General features: G+C 39.7%; 1 protein-coding gene across 9 annotated transcripts in view; it reads right to left on the reverse strand.

Moving 5' to 3' along the window:
- The window catches only part of pitpnm3 (PITPNM family member 3), a 422801-nt gene that overhangs the window by 149413 nt on the left and 254998 nt on the right, over positions 1–18390 (reverse strand). For all 9 annotated transcript variants that reach the window (XM_052035330.1, XM_052035325.1, XM_052035327.1 and 6 more), the window contains 2 exons: positions 17849–17925; positions 15791–16017 (listed from right to left, as the gene is read on the reverse strand). In XM_052035330.1, coding sequence (XP_051891290.1) covers positions 15791–16017; positions 17849–17925 — 304 coding nt within the window. The remainder of the gene's footprint in view (positions 1–15790; positions 16018–17848; positions 17926–18390) is intronic.

Below are 18390 nucleotides of genomic sequence, written 5' to 3' on the forward strand. Positions count from 1 at the left end.
TAAGATGAGAGGTAGGATAACAGAATGGGTGGAGCATTGGCTGGTTGGAAGGAAGCAAAGAGTGGAAATAAAAGTATCTCCTTCTGGTTGGCTACCAGTTACTAGTGGTGTGCCGCAGGGGTCGGTGTTGGGGCCACTCCTTTTTACCTTGTACATTAACGATTTGGATAATGGAATAAATGGTTTCGTGGCTAAGTTTGCAGATGACACCAAGATAGGTGGAGGAGTTGGGAGTATTGAGGAGATAGGAAGGTTGCAGAGAAACCTAGACAGTTTAGGAGAATGGGCAAGGAAATGGCAGATGAGATTCAATGTTGCGAAATGTGCAGTTGTACACTTTGGAAGCAGAAATAAGCGGGCAGATTATTATCTAGAAGGAGAGAAGATTCAAGTACGGAAGTACAAAGGGACTTGGGGGGTACTTGTGCAGGATACCTTAAAGGTTAACCACCAGGTCGGATCGGTGGTAAAGAAAGCGAATGCTATGTTGGCATTCATTTCGGAGGTAATAGCGTATAAAAGTAAGGAAGTGTTGATGAGGCTCTACGGGGCACTAGTGAGGCCTCATTTGGAATATTGTGCGCAGTTTTGGGCCCCACATCTTAGGAAGGATGTGCTGACGTTGGAGAGGGTTCAGAGGATATTTTCGAGGATGATTCCAGGAATGAAAGGGCTTAAGTATGAGAAGCGTTTGTCGGCTCTTGGACGGTACTCACTGGAATACCGAAGAATGAGAGGGGACCTCATAGCGACATTTAAAATGTTGATAGGAAAGGACAGAGTAGATGTGGCTAGGCTGTTTCCCTTGGTGGGTGAGTCCAGGACCAGAGGGGCACAATCTTAGAATTAGAGGGTACAGTTTCAAAACAGAGATGAGGAGAAATTTCTTTAGCCAGAGGGTGGTGAATTTGTGGAACTCCTTGCCACGTACAGCAGTGGAAGCCAGATCAGTGGGGGCGTTCAAGGAGGAGATAGATAGATATCTAAATAGTCAGGGTATCAAGGGATATGGGGATGAGGCCGGAAATTGGGATTAGAATAGGTTTTTTTTGTTTCCCCCCTCCATTCCCCATTTCTCATTTCTTTTTTCCCTTTTCCTTGGAGCAGACTCGATGGGCCGAATGGCCTGCTTCTGCTCCCTTGTCTTGTGATCTTGTGAAGTCGGGAGAACACACACCAGTCCTCATTGAGGGGTCAGCGGTGGAAAGGGTGAGCAGCTTCAAATTCCTGGGTGTCAACATCTCAGAGGGTCTATCTTGGGCCCAACACATCGATGCAATCATGAAGAAGGCACGCCAGTGGCTCTACTTCATTAGGGGTTTGAGGAGATTTGGTATGTCACCAAAGACTCTTGCAAATTTCTACAGATATATGGTGGAGAGCATTCTGACTGGTTGTATCACCACCTGGTATGAAGGCTCCAATGTGCAGGATTAAAAGAGGTTGCAGAGGGTTGTAGACTCAGCCAGCTCCATCATGGACACAACCCTCCCCACCATCGAGGACATCTTCAAGAGGTGGTGCTTCAAGGCAGCGGCATCCATCAGTATGGACCTCCACCACCCACGTGCCCTCTTCACGTTACTGCTATCAGGGAGGAGGTACAGGAGCCTGAAGACCCACACTCAACATTTCAGGAACAGCTTCTTGCCCTCCACCATCAGATATTTCAGAACAGTCCATGAACCCATGAGCACTACCTCGTTATTCTTCTTTGGCACTACTTGTTTTTGTAACTTATGGTAATTTTTATGTCTTTATGTCTTGCACTGTACTGCTGCCACAAAACAACAAATTTCACTACATACGTCAAGTGATAACAAATCTGATTCTGAGATATGATAGTGACATTTAAGAGACTTTTAGATAGCTATATGAATATGCAGGGAATGAAGGATATGGATCTTGTGCAGGAAGAAGAGATTTAGTTTAATTTGGCATCGTGTTCAGCACAGACATGGTGGGCTGAAGGCCTGTTCCTGTGCTGAACCTGTTCTATGTTCTACTGTTCTATGTACCCCCGAGACCTGTCGTTCTGATGAAATGTCAGCAGGGAAGCTCCAGGGTTTAATGTATTCACAGCACTGGATGGTTCTGAGATCTCTTGATCATCATCACTGGCAGCAAGATGCTACAATGAGATTATACCCGGAGATTTATGGCAAAAGCGATGGATTGTGATAACTAGCCGTGCGCTTGGGAATCTGGGACAGGAGGCAGAAATTATAAATTCTGCATGAGGAATTCAGGAATCAAACTGACGAATCTGGGTAATCAAAGACAACTCTGACACCAGACTGTGACATGCTTATATGCCCTTGAAGAGGATCTTCGCCTGAGAATTTTTCATATTGCTGTTTAGTTTATCAAGGATTTTTTTTAACAAAACAAGTTGTCATGGAAACAGTATAATAGGATTTTCAACACACAGTGATGTGCACAGATAAAATGGGCTGTTCTACTTGGTTGATGCAACAACAGGACCCATGTTCATTTTTAGTGTCTCAAGCAGGGTAGTGTATCAACCCACCCCACCCCACCACCACCCCAAGCTCCTCTTGCCTCCATAAAATCAGTGGCAAATAATATTTTTTGTATCATTGAGTCAAACAGCAGGGAAGCAGGCCCTTTGGCCCACCGAGTCCACACCAACCATCAACCACCCATTTACATTAACCCTACATTAATCCCATTGTTTTATTCTCCCCAAATTCTCATCAGATCCCCCAGATTCTACCTTTCACCTCCACAATGGGGGCAATTCATAGTGGCCAATTAACCTACCAACCTGCGCGCCTTTGGGATGCGCATGGAGCACCTGGAAGAAACCGCAGATTCTCCCTGTGACTGCATGGAACTCCACATTGAACCCGGGTCTCTCTCACTGCGAGGCAGCTGCACCACTGTGCTGCCACTATGGACATTCAGAAGACATCTGCAGCAATTTATTTATTGATAGTTGTACAATACTAATGAGCAGAACATGCATTTTCTATTTGAATCTGAAAATGGCTTTGTTGAATCGTAGATTAAATATCTGGATAAGCTTCTCATTTCCTTTGGCCAGAAATAGATCCTGAATAAGCTAGAATTGAGCTGGACTAACTGGTGGAAGGACTGGAGGGAAGATGAGGGAAAATGTTTCACACAGCGAGCAGCAAAGGTTTGGAATTCTCTGACTGAGAGGATGGTCTGGAACATTCAACTCATTTACAAAGTCTTTGGGATGTGTACTTGACATGCAATAACCTGCAGGGCTACAGAACAGTGCTGGAAGGTGGAATTAGCCTTGGTAGAGTTTTTTGACTGGCACAGATAGGATGGGCCAAATGGCCTCCTCTGTATAGTGAATTTTCTAGGATTCTACTTCTATGATAGATCACATCCTTATTACACTAATTACTTTTATAGCCCAAGAACAAAACAGCAGAACTTGTAATAATGAATTTCCAGGGTACAGACAGACAGGGTACTTTGGGTGGTCATCTTTAACATGACTACCCATAGCAGGTGGCCAACCAACCAGAAATAACAGGGTGAATGGCATTATAACTTGATGTTCAAAGCCCACTTCAAGTAGCTGCAGAACACTGTCCTCACTTTCATCAACAAAGGCAAAGGTGTAGCAAGATTAAGCTTTGCACTCACTGGAAAGTGCCAAAAACAGCAGTGGCCAACTGATGTGCTGGATCATTCTTGATCCAGCTCAATGGCTTAACTCCCTGACCACACTAATCTGTTCCAGATACATTGGGCTGACTGAGCTGATCTCCAACACTAAGAGACAGAACAGGCCATGAACTCCAACTAGATCTCAGGTGGTGGATCTTGAGGCCTCACCCCAAGATAGTCCGAGACAATAAAAACTGTTCAAGTAGATTTAAATAATTTTTAAACATAAAAAAATTAAAAACATTTAAAATACTGGCAAATAAATAACATTATTAAAGTAAAACAATAAATCACTTATCATTTTCACAGGGTGGCAATCCATTTCAAATAATTGGGGTAGCTGTTTATAGGGCAGTCCACCCATTTAATTAAGCTGGGAGTTGGATGCGAAGTGCAATCAGCCCCTCTGCTGAGCACAATCTCCACTACTAGCCTCAAAGGCAAGTCCAGCAGTAAAGCAGGAGGTTCACTGCAAATAATTGGCAGTTCTCAATGGAACCTACTGGGTAGGCAGTTGCAACTGCAGGTTAATACCTCAGCTGAATCACAGTGTATTGAATAATGCAGGATCATCAGTAAACATTGGAGGGTTCAGCCGAGGGTATGTGCTGTTCGAATGGGAATAGGATTCGGATTCAAATTGTTCAACCTTTGAAATCAGAAGCAACCAAGCTGCCAAGTCTCACTTTTACAAATGCATAGGTTCAGTTTAATGTAAGTTCTTAACTATTTGATTAAGTTCATAAATGTCTATGTACAAAACTGAAAATTTGTTTTGGATATCTCTCAATAGATTATTACAAATCTCACATGTGGCACACATTCCCACAAATACCAGGGAACAGCTAATACTGGGAATTTGCCACAAGTTAATGTCTGAATCAGTATTCACAAGATTCAGAGATTAAACTATGAAACATAAGTTATGCATTATGCTCATGTTGACTTATCTAGCTATATATATTTTAACGTAAATTTAAAAATAATTATGCACTAAAATACCAGATCACAACATAACCACTGGTGTATTCATTGTCCATTAGGCCATTTTGAAAGTAGACTATATTAATCTGATGATGGCTTTTTCTTTCAAGAATGTTAATCTTTCTCAAAATATAGGAATAAGAATGATAAAATAATTAGTTACCTTTTTAGGTTTCTTCCATGAAACCCTCTTGCACTCACCAACATGTTGACTTGGAATCTTTACTGTGCTACAGCTCTTACATAAATGCTCATCATGCAGACAGAGAGAAGGCTGCTCTTTTTTAAAAGAACTCTGATGAATCAACTGTTGCTTTCAGCTGGTTACAAGGCTAACCTCACAGATATCCAAAAATAATATAGCCAATTAACAGTCAGAAAGCTCTTTGAATATGGTTGACACACAATACAAGAGAAGCATCAATATAGTTCACCTTAGTAATTCTGCCTCTTTCCCAGGGCACCAATGCTCAATACAAGAGGGCATAGCTTTAAAGTAATGGGTGGGAAGTTCAAGGAGATATCAGAGGGAGGTTTTTTTTTACCAAGAAAGTAGTTGGGGCGTGGAATGTGCTGCCTGGGGCAGTGGTGGAGGCAGGTACATTGGTCAAATTTAAGAGGTTACTAGATAAGCACATGGAGGAATTTAAAATAGAGGGATATGAGGGAGGAAGGGGTTAGATAATCTTAGGCGAGGTTTAAAGGTCGGCACAACTTTGTGGGCCGAAGGGCCTGTATTGTGCTGTACTGTTCTACGTACTATAAACCTTGTTATCGTCAGAGATAAAGTGGAAGCCTTCTATTAAGTTCTCACTCCTTGGGATAATTATTATGGAAATAATGGCAACATAGGAGGTAATAGAACCCAAGTTAAGCTTTCAGCTCAATGACATTTCATCTGATAAATTCAAGGCACTGACCTGAAATGTGATCTTCGTTTCTGTCTCCAGAGTTGTTGCCTGACCTGTTGAGAATTTCTAACATTCTGGTATTTTCTTAGCAGATTTCCCCTGTCTGCAGCATTTTGCTTTGGTCATACATATGTGTCTGCACAAATGTTGTCAATATGACCAAAATGCCAACCATCTTGGCTCAGTAACAGCACTTTTGCCTTCAAGTCGTGAACAAATGATCCAGCCTGACACTGTGGGAAAGGGCTGAACCATCACAGTAGTCACCTTTCAAATGATATATTAATTTGCTTGGAAATAAAAAATACCATCTGAGTGTAGCAAGGCCATGAATTACACTACAAGAAGAGGTAATTAGCTGTTAAGTGACTCAAGATTACATGTGGCGGTATACAAATGCAAGTAGTTTTCTTCTCATCTTGGAACTCAATTACACTATAGTTACCATTATCTCCTTCTTGGGCACCCTGCCTATATTATATACTATCATTTGCAAATATCCCATTGGACTCAGTTATTTGATTAAAAGACTCTTCTCTTTTAATTGGCTTTACTGAATTGCAATAAGCTAATGGTTAATTTCGTAGAAGTGATGACCCAGCACACTATTTTGCCATTAGCGTATTGCTTTTGGGAGCTGCAATATGTCAGAATAAAACAACATAATGTTCATCACTAAATATTGCAGCACTGTTCAATTAAACACTAATGAAAGTATTCTAAAATGCAATATATCCCAAGGTCCACCTTGCTTCTAATAAATAGTTGAGTACAATATTTAGGGAAGATTTTTTCAAGTTGCAAGCAAAAGAATTTTGAAATGGTCCTCCAGTTCAATGGGGAAAGCTGAAGCTGAGATAAGCATTTATAGTATAGATAATGCATTAGTTTGCATATGTCCACAGTAAACCTGCTTTAAAAAAGTTTGATGATGACACTGGGTCAAAAAAATCATAAATGCCACCATCTTCAGTAGTGGTATTCTTCAGGTCAATACAATTACAAATAAACTATTAATAGCACAGAATTCCCTCCTTTAATATAAGTAATTTTTCAGCAGACAACTTGGTTGAGAACATCATCTCACAATGTAGAGAAGCGTACAGAAAAACCTTAACAACATATGAATGGCTTAGTCTTCTTTGCTAGTTATAAACTTTAACCCAGACTGTAAAGACGTTTGATTTCTTTTGAAATTAAATGACAGATAATAAACTATAAATGTGCACACAGTCAGTTGCCTTAAATATTGGAAATGGGAGCTGCAGGATTTAAATGAAAGCATCTGGTTTTATCCCGATAATCTTCAGCCGCAGAAGAAAAATTTATGAAACCTCCACAGTCCTGTATGATCAACACCCACACGGGTACTATAATAAATCAAGCTAATAATGAGATGATTGTATGATAAGAACAACATGGTCTTGAATCACTCCTTATTTAAACATCACAAAAAAGAATCTAATTGGATGGATGCAGTCAGATATTTTGAGGACAATGTCTAAAGGGAAATAAGGATCTGAATACATGTTAAAGAAGCCAAGAGCTAAACTAAATTTAGACATTTATTCTACCATCAGATCGAGGAAAATTCCTGCTTCGTTGGTTTTATAAATTACATTCTTACAAATTGTGTTAACAGTAATATCAAAACAAAGTTTCAAAGACTCTTCAACATTGTTAATAGAACTGTGTCTGTATAAGCCTTACAAAAACATTAAATACTTCAATGATGATGCCCACATTTCTCTCCATTCTATTTCTTAATTTCCATCTGCTCTGAATCAATGTAACTTTACTTTTAAAGGGAAGTAATATTGGTAAAGTTGAGTTTAAATCTGATATTTATTCACTTTCTCATTACTGTTCCAACAGACAGCTTGTACTATCCAATCTTATCCCTGCTTTTGCATATTCCATTCAAGTCCCTCTCACTGCCTTGGTGAAGCAGCCAGTGTAATCAAAGACCCCACCCACCCGGGTCATTCTCTCTTCTCCCCTCTCCCATCAGGCAGAAGATACAGACTCGAGGGCTCATACCACCAGGCTCGAGGACAGCTTCTATCCCACTGTAATAAGACTATTGAACGATTCCCTTATATGATGAGATGGACTCTTGACCTCACAATCTACCTTGTTATGACATTGCACCTTATTGACCACCTGCAATGCACTTCCCTGTAGCTGTGACACTTTACTCTGTATTCTGTTATTGTTTTTACCCTGTACTACCTCAATGCACTGTGCGATGAATTGATCTGTACGAATGGTATGCAAGACACATTTTTCACTGTACCTCGGTACAACTGATACTAATAAACCAATACCACTCTTTGGAATTCTCTCCCTGAACAGTCTACCTTTCTGAACATTGGCAACCAGCTCCCATACCTTTGAACTCTTCCCCCAAATTCACCACCTCTCCAAATATTTCAACTTCCTCTTTCAAAGTGTAGTCCCTTGATATCTTTACCTCCATTCCCATTCCTCACATCTCTGTGAAGTGCTTTGGTGCATTTTCTGTGCTACAGCTCGGGCATAATTACAAGCCTGTGTCTTCCCGGCCCATTACGCAGACAGAGAGAAGACAGGAGACACAAGACTCTGCAGATGCAGGAATCTGGAGCAAAGGACAAACTGACTATTCCCTTTACCTCCACAAATCCTGCTTGACTCACCGAGTTCCTCCAGTAGAGAGGAGGTTGCTCTTTTTGAAAAAAATTGTTTACAGTGATTGCAAAATAGATTTAAAAACTAATTACCCAGCCAATCATCTGGATTAGTCTTTGTGCATACTCAAACGTGGAAGGGCTACTTGTCATGTGATCTCAGTGCCAGCTTCTTAACATAAAATTATTCCAGCATTTGTACTCATGAGCACCACTCAATATGTTGTTAATTTATATGATGCAAATAAATGTGGATTCTGCTGAGACAGTCGGATTGGAAGTAAATAGGCATTTGATTAAGAATGAGTTAGAAAACTGAATAAGTGGTACTAAGGAGAGACAGAGAATGAGATGTTCTTCTCAAGGAGCAGTTCCTGAAGAGAACATGTCAGCTGTGTTAAACTGGATGGACTGAGTCCCTTTTACACCCTATGGTTGCTAATATTTGACCCATATCAAATTCTGATGACATGAGAAAAAATGAGCCCTTTGGTAGGGCGAATTAACTTTTACATTTATATGTTACCAGAAGACTCTTGAAGGGTAGGCAGGAACTAGCTAATTGCAGGAGCCCAATGATGACAGTACAAAAAGAGACTTATCTGAGCTAATGGGCAGGACATTGAGGCAATGATCAATCACCAGGGAGCCAACTGATCAAGAAAACAACTTCAATCGCTGTTCAGTTAGCTGCAAACCATCTGGTTTAATTAATGTGCGTTTATTCTTGTATAATATTTCTTGAAGGCTTTACATCTGACAGTTGCAAACTTCCAATATTATCTTCCAATAAGTTTTGAACCATCTTGTGACAGGAAAAAGTGAAACACAGACTTTGACAAGATGAGCTTCGATGAAGAATGATTTAGAGTTTATAGATTTAAGAAACATCTCCCAAGCAAGTTTCTGCTTGTAATACAGGGCTTTAGGTGATATCAGACTGGAAGATTTTCTGGACTATTGAATGTTATTCCTGTCAATAATTAAATACATTTTAGATTCAATTTTGTTAGATGTTACACAGTATAACAATACATTTTCCAGTAAATCTGATAAGTTTAATGGGTGTGCAGGGCCAAACTGAGTTTAGAGAGAGCCTGGCACACATCACCTATGAGCCAGACATCAAGCCATCAGAACATCTGAATCAGACAACAGTTTATCAAAGTTTTACTGTGACTGTCAGTGCGTAATGCAGCGTTTATACCTGACTATGTGAATAGGAGGAAATACAGCTGAAATTAAAAACAATGAAAGACTTGTACTTAAGTAAAGCCTTTCTTGGCCTCAGATCACCCCAGAGTGCTTTAACACACAGAAGTATTTTCGAGGTGTAGCTACTGCTGCAATCACTGTGGTGGCCAAGTTGTCACAGAAAACAATGTGATAATGACTGGATAATCTATTTCAGTGACAAAAGATGGCTAAGGCACCTGGGTTAACTCTCGTTCTACTAACTACTGCCAAGGAATCTTTTATATCCATCTGAGTGAGCAAAGGGGCCGCAATCAAATATCACACCCGAGAGATGACAACTGATGCCATAAACCCAATCATCACTACATTAGAGACTAGATTTTGTGTTCAGATCTGAAGGGGTTGAACCTATGACCTTCTGAAGTCTTCACTGAGTTGGAACTGCCATGAAAATAGGAATATCGGTGCTCACTATCACCTGCAGAATGTGGGAAGTGAGCGCCCAATGGAAACCATACATATTGCTACAAGGGCTGATCATACGTGTCAGACCAGCCCTATAGCAGATGTACATTAATATATGGGCAATGACTGTATTACTGTATCCAAAATCTGGCAACTAACTTCCAACAAGTGTCACAGTTATTTAACAGTCCCTCCCAAACTTAATTTAGCCCTGATGAATATTCATATTTTGCAGACTTGCAAGGTGAAACGAGAGAATATCCAAGTACTCAGTTCTGCCTTGAACATTTAATCAGAGCTTTAACAATGCAGAGTTTTAATCAGGACTTGGGTCTTTGCAACAGCCAATTATCCAGCATAATTTCAATAAGCTGGCTGAAAGTAAATGTTATGACCTCCCAACCATATTTTTTTTAGTTGTTTACTTTGGCTTCATAAATGACATTTGTCCGTCACTATCCAAAGGTCAAGCAGAGAATTGACTTCTAGGCTTCAGCTAGTGCTGCTTTATAATTGCCTGCCATAGATATTCAGAGGTAATGTATTGTTCACACTTCCATTTTACACTTCTGTCTTGGGACTAGCTGGACAGAGATCTTTTCCTTCTTTAAAGGGTCAGGAGAAATCAACTATTTACATTACAAGGAATAAGAGGCATGACTCAACTTTGGTTTATAGCAATGCATATTACTAATCTTACAAATCACAAGCTACACCTACCCTCTTCTACCCAGTTAATATAGAGAAAAGCTCATCTCATGCATTAATTGCTGCACCTGCAGTACTCTACATTACGTGCCAAAATAATGTTTCAAGCCTTCACCTACAGGTTTTGTTGAACCTTCTTCTAGAAACAAATTCTATTTCATAGGTGTTTAATAACGTAAATGATGCATAACACAGAGAAACTTCAATGCACTGAAACCCATTCACCTACTGCTGACGGTTTGGAAGAGAACTACTGGGGAGTTGCTCCTCGTGGATCATGCGTTCCTGACTTCCACAACAGTGCAAAGTAGTCCAAAGGTATGGAGCACATTGGAGGGGCAGATGTCAGAGCAGTAAACCACCCATTCAACCCTGAATTCACCATCATGTGCAGGAACTGTGAAGCAGCCAGCATAATCAAAGACCCCACCCACCCGGGACATTCTCTCTTCTCTCCTCTTCCATCGGGTAGAAGATACAGGAACCTGAGGGCACAGACCACCAGACTTAAGGACAGCTTCTACCCCACTGTGATAAGACTATTGAACAGTTCCCTTAAACAGTGAGATGGACTATGACCTCACGATCTACCTTGTTGTGACCTTGCACCTTATTGCACTGCACTTTCTCTGTAGCTGTGACACTTCACTCTGTACTGTTATTGTTTTTACCCGTAATACCTCAATGCACTCTGTACTAACCCAGTGTAACTGCATTGTGTAATGAATTGACCTGTACGATCGGTATGCAAGACAAGTTTTCCATTGTACCTCGGTACAAGTGACAATAATAAACCAATACCAATAACAAGATTGCCCTGAGCCAAAGGATTGCATTCACCCACCTGCATCAGAAAGGTAGGTGGACGGTTTTCTCTTCCCTTCATTTCCTAATTATTGTCTACTGTTGATGGATGGATGTGTTTTTAATTCAATTTATTTAATTTTAAGATAATTTAAAAAAAAAATTTAGATATATTTCAACTGTTTTTACATGTCTCTGATTTTATTTTTGTTCGAGGCATTTGAACTGTAAGAAAGACATTTGACAACATAGTCAAAAGGCCACCTGAAGCCTTGTCACCACTCACAGACTTCTCTGCCTTGTGGGGTGGCTGCAGCAGCAAGGCCTTGGGTCATTGGGAGCCATTGCAATGGGAATAGCATGAGGGACGGGTGCACAGTCAAGGTACAGACTGCATCAAACATGAATTGGTCAAAGAGGTACACATCAACATGCAGTCACTTTCACTGCAGTTCATTTAGTCCAGTATTCATGAGATGCAACGTTAGGGAACAGTTTTACATCTCTTTCAAAGTAAACTCTCCACAATATTAAATAATGAAGACAGGAGGATTTTAAAAAAATGCTAAATGCACCACATGGCTGCTATAGTAGAATATATGTATTGTACAGGCTGTCCCTGGGTTCCATTTTTAAAGTTGATTTTGTCCATAAGTCGGAAAACACACAAACTCACTCGATACAGTAACTATTCTTCTACGTTATTATAATGAATGGTGTTTATGAGGGCCAGTTAACATGAACATCTATTCATCGTCTCACCCTGCCGAATTACAATGGTATAGTATCAGGCTGTCCCTTGTTACATTGGTTAATAGAGTATCGTTGCACAAGTATCAATAGAAGTGACTGCTTGTCAATTTTCAAAACAGCTCTCTTAAGTGGCATCCCACAGAGAAAATGACAGCCTGTATTCCTAGGAGACAATGATTATTGCGGGGAGGTTACACGTAAACACAGTTTTATCAACTCTGGTTCTCCTCTGAATTTAATAATATTTATGGGAGCTCACCCCTCAGCTTCAGGCCAGCCCCAGCTGACACATCATTTGAATGGGGTTGCCGACCTTGAAAAGAATACTTTTCTTTCAGTTAATATTTATGTTGTAATTACTTTCATGAGGTAAACGTGCGTGTTAAATCAATGTGCTTCAACTCTGACTTCTGGCTGTGATCGTTGGATCAGGTGGAAAAGACTGCCAACACAAGCTGTCAGAAGGCCAGCAGGGCAGACTTAGAACAGAGCATCACAATCCACAACCTAAGCCAAGTCACCACTCGTGGACTACACCACTTCCTAAGCCAAGTCACCACTCGTGGACTACACCACTTTGCAGGATGGTCATGGCAGCAATACCTTCAGGACATGGGAATTCCACAAGAGGCGAATGCAAGGCATAAGTCAGAACAAGTGTGATTTGGCCCAATGTTACACACCACCGAGCCCTTGAACCTCCCAGCCCCTTCTCCTGAGTGTCTTTGCATCTGTAGATAAACAATATAATGTACAATGAGATACAAGATCTGTTTCATATTGCTACCTAACCTAAGTATCATTCAGGAAGCTTGCAATTGAAAACCTAAATATCGTGCATTACAAGTCATGCCTTTGGAAGCACAGGCGCACAAATTATGTATGAAATAATTTTACCATGAGCCTTTATTGTCAACTGCGGTACATCACAGATTTCAGCAAAAGCTTGAAACTGAAGTACGAAAAGATCAATAAATGAATGTTATTTCTACAGGCTTTGCAACATTCTCTTCCTATCGTTAACATCGAAAAATCATCTTTGTTTCACAATCTGCAGCAGACACCAAATTGCATCCAGACCAATTACAGCTGCTTGTACCAGGACAATGGGCAAAGAAAAATTACACCCATGATAATATTCTGCTCATTTTAGTTCACTTGAGTATGAAGGAAGTACGTTTCCCTCCAGCAGGGCAACTGGAAATCAACATACCATCCTTATTGCAATACAGTAAAACTCTGATATTCCTCAATCCTACTGTTAGGAAATCCTGATGGTTCACCTGGTAACATTTATAACACTCCCTTTCCACTCATCGGGTCCTCTGTTCCCGTGCTCACCAGGGTCCCAGTTCTTGTATTTTACGTGTGCCACTGATCACTGAGGCAGGATTGCACAGCAGATGTGAAAATTATTCTACCTTAGAGAGTGTCAACTCTCCCATCTCCCAACAATTGAGCAAAAGCAGTCACATTTCGGAAAGAATTAGAATATATGGGAAAAGAGGACATTGGAGTAAATCTCTCATCAAAAGCACTAAAGCAATTCCCTGTATTTGCATTGGATTAAAGGATCGAAGATTTAAGAAATTATTGCAATGCACCTGTGCAAGACAAGACTTGACTGCAAGTGACCGAACTCAGTGAGCAGATGCGAGAGGATAGTGGGGAGAAGTGTTCCACTTTAACTATATTGGTGTGGTGGCATTTTAATTATGGTAGTTAACTATCCAAATCAAAAGATCTAATGACCTATGCTCAAAGCTTATCAAAGAAATTTAGTTACACAATTGTAAAATAAACCTGGAGCGAAAAGGTAGCATCACGGGTTGTGAACATGAAACAACTGGGTGCCATTAATACCCATCTGATTTACCAGTGCCTTCCAGAGAAGGAAATCTGTCATCCCTACCTAGTCCAGCCATTTGTATTTTCAGACTCACAGCAATATGGTTAACATCAAGCTACATTTGGAAGGTCTAACAAGCTATTTCAACCAAGGCCAACTAGGGCTAGGTACTAAATGCTGGGTTTGCCATCAAAGGAGTATAAAAAGTGCTGTCATCACACAACACTTGCTCTATGTTGACTCTATTATTATAATACCTGCTTGCAGCCAGAACCTCCAGGTGTTTCGGGCTAATGCTTGCATTCAGTTGCAATGTCAGATCCTAACACTTAATACCTGGAGTTTGTAATGACAGATAATCTACAACAGAGCCAATACATCAATCCCGATTTATCACCAAAAAAAAATGCTCAGTCTAATACTATAATGGCAAAACTCCAAGTGAAATGGTGCAGTTTTCAAGCATTTTCTGAGTCTATAAAATGTTTTAACATATACCGTAAATTACAACTATTTATTTTCAATGCTCTGAATAGTGGTAGAGCTTGAAGTGATCCTTCCTCATTCCCTATTCCTTTAAAAATTCATTTAGAAAAGAGCATCAGTAGCAAGGCCAGCACTTGCATGCAAAACGTCCGTTGCTCGAACTGAATGGTTTCTTCTGGCATCACTGAATGCAGTTAAGAGTTTGCATTGCTGTCAGTTTGCAGTTATCTAGGCTATGTACACTTTGCACATTTCCTTCCCTTAAGCATAACAATGAACTGGATGAGATTTCATTTCAATCCAGTAATCCTATAATATCCATTACTTATACCAGATTTTGTTTCAGATTTATTTAATAAACTGAATTTGCATTCCCTAGTTGTAATGATTGGGTGCGGACTCGCCTTCCCCATCATTTTACCTGGTTTTTGCATTACTAATCCAATAGCAAAACCACTATTCTGGTCAATCTATATCCTGCATTCTGTGAGGCTTCCACATTTCAGCTTAGAGATTCATTGCCAGGTACCCACCACAACACTGGCATATTTGAAAGACTCCTCAGGTTAGTTCTCAGCAATTTTCATCAGCATTTAACTGCCAAGTGAACAACCAGGGAAACCACAATTGTAGGCAGGAGTGAGAACAGCACAAGGGTAAAACAAAAGGGATGACCAGCCAACCTGTGATGTAATTGAGGGGAGCGAAAGAAGGCAGAGGCAAGGTTGACCATGTTCAGGCACAGCTGAGTCAACATTAGAATGCTCAGAAGTTGGCTGCAAAAATTATCTTTTTTTAAGCACCTCTTCCATGAAAAGTTATGGATATTTTATTCATTTACTCTCTCTTGGCTTCTCCGTACAACAAAGGATTGCAGGACTTGTGAAACTGCAGTGAGTGCTGTGTACCAGTCCCAGCACATCACAAGCACTGACCACATCTAAGAGCAAGCTGCCCTCTCAGTGAACTGCATGCTTTGCACGTTTTATCTCATTCTGCCTCCTTCAGTACCAGTTTGATTTGTGTGTCTTATCAAGGTCACCTACACACCACTTAACTGACTATCAAAAAGAGAAGGCCGCAAAAATAACGAGAATTGTCAATGAATAAAAAAAACAAAAGAACAAACAAAAAATCTCAAATGGATTTGAGATTTTGCTTCGATTTTCTATTGGGAGGAAAGAAAGAAAGAAAACACCTTCTGGCCAGCCAAGAGTCCTATTAAAATTCGAATCTTACATATACACAGCACATCATGAAAATTGCACTTAAATATATCCAGAGGTACTTACTTAGAAACCAGTGAAAAGGCCTCAGAGCAGATAGGAGGGCATGGGACTAACTTGATGAGAAAGTGGCCGAGAGCTGCTGGAAAATGGGCACTGGTAACTTTTTCGAGAACTGAAGTAAAGGTATTGACATCAGCTGCCTTGGAGTTCTGGTCTCCTCCTCCTGTGTCCAGAATATTCCCTCCATGAAGTACCAGAATAAGTACACGAATCTTGCACTTTTTCACATCCTGTTGAGACAGAGCATCCTGAAAAAAGGTACAGCTAAGTGGAGAGAAAGCCCTACAAGATTAACACTGAGCTTTCTTTTAAATTAATTTGATTATTGGTGTACAACAGTAAATGAACTAAAACATCTTTGCGTTTTCCATATAATTTTTAGATATGGTACAGGGGAAAATTTTATATGCATTTTTTTGCAATATTCCATGCTAACTTTTCATTTTTCTCTCCTGAAAGCACTTTTTAAAAAAATATTTAGCACAACTCTTAATTCTTAATATATTAGGCAGTATCAGAAAATTATTGAACTATGGAGGGAGTTTCAAGCATACACTGTAAACGGAATTCAACCGTACACCGTTAGCAAGATCAGAGACAGAAATCTATCCTGGGTCACTCGTTCAAAATGCACAATGTATTAGAATCCTCCATTTCTGAAAGTCAGTTCTATACAGGGCAGGTGATCCTGGACAACTTTTTATCCTGGGAGTCTTAATCCGGCTGATGGTTGTGGTCCAATGGCTAAACCACGTATTGTATATATAACTGTTTTCCAGATGAAATATACCTCATTGATATCGATTGCGTGTGAAACCAACTCCATCAGCTAACAAACTAAGTCCAGGTAACATCTGCTGCCCTTGAAATCAAATTTTTGCAATAGGACCTTAACTAACATAGCTCCACTTATCCGTTTACTTAATTAATCATAAACATTTGCAAGCACAGGGTTTGAATAAGATGCTCTTTCATTGCCCATTGAAAACAGCTTCTCTGATCCGATGAAAAAAAACTAACTGCACAACCAAGATGAATTAAGTCAACGTTGATTTATCTTGGTTGCATTGTACTTGGCTTTATTCCCCTGTCTATAATTTAATTGCACTACCTGTATAAAACAAAACTCTGCAGCCTCTCAATTACTTACTAATTTCCATTGGGAAATGGCATCCAATTCATTATGGCAGGAAATCAATTAACTATATTTTTGTGAGTAGAGTTACTTGTTTATAATCATCAAGGTGCAGTTTTGAAGCACCGGAGAACTGAATATTTTCCATTTTGACTTTAAATTATTCTGTGGTCTCATCACTAATATTTGCGAGGTCCACTAGAACAAGTTCATTTCAAGTATAACCCTCACAGACAGAAGGCAATGTAGGTATTATTGACTGTATTTGAACTTGACTTTTCCCAAACTAGTTTTTCCTATTAATTTCCTCCCTAATTTCAAACACATAGTAAAAGAAATGGAAAAACAATATTGCTTTAGTGATTATGCAATTTGCACATCACTACCACATTATCGTACAACAACCTAGCTTTCCTTTGTATTTGAAACAACTACTTTTCAGAAGTATTGTCTGCTGAGTATCTGAAGAAGCATCAATGAACCATAAAAGTTCACCACACTAAAGGATACCAATTTCCCCAATCTGACTGTGCTGACTCACTTGAAAGGCAATCCAAGCCATATCCCCTGGTCAGTTTACTACCTACAATTTTCAACATCTTTCCTGAAGTACACCTCTCAAATGAGATATATTTCCACTTCCAATGTATCTAATTTTCCTTTAAACAAATACAATGCTCCTTGCCTCAATAATTCCCTTTTGCAAAATATTCCAAGCTTCCACATCTTTCACCTAATATCTCTCCTCATAAGCTTAACTGGTAATTTTAATCTGATGATCCCTTTTTCATGGCTCCTAAGTCAGAGAATAGAGTTTTTAAACCTACTCACCTTTAAAAAGTTGCCTGAATTTTGTTTAGCATCAAAAATGTGATTTAACTTTTACGTATATGTTTAAAAGCATAAACTTGCTTAAAAGTACATACCTCTGAATCCTCTTGTCCCTCCACACTGCCTTGTGTAGGACATCCCTGCCTACTGAGAGAATCTCTGTACATGTCACCTGCAATAAAAAGAACTGGGTTCAGTTTTCTCAATTTGACTTAAGTGCAGTGGCTAACTTATCCCACAAACCTAACAAATTCATATTGCAAAATAATAGGTTGCAGATCATTTAAAATGGACCAGTTATAAAATACAATATGTCAGACTATTGTGTCAGGCACATTTATTTTCCATGTGCACCCAGATCTATTGGTATTTGTTAAACTCTTGACAAGTGGCATGTATCTGTTGTATCAATCTGTATCTGTGGCAGCTCTCTCATGTCAGACCCAAACTAAGTTAACAATAATGCCATCTAATTTTGACCAGATGAAAAGGTACAGAAGCTTTTCAAGTCTAAGTGGCTTTTTCACATCTTTATTCGACTCTATGGGAAAGTTTCATAAAGGATACAGAAACTGAGCAGAGTTTCTGTTTGTATGGTCACGCAACACAACAACAGTCATCAGGAAAGCAGATCACA

Source organism: Pristis pectinata, chromosome 21 (genome assembly GCF_009764475.1).
Source record: "Pristis pectinata isolate sPriPec2 chromosome 21, sPriPec2.1.pri, whole genome shotgun sequence".
NCBI classification, from domain to species: Eukaryota; Metazoa; Chordata; class Chondrichthyes; order Rhinopristiformes; family Pristidae; genus Pristis; species Pristis pectinata.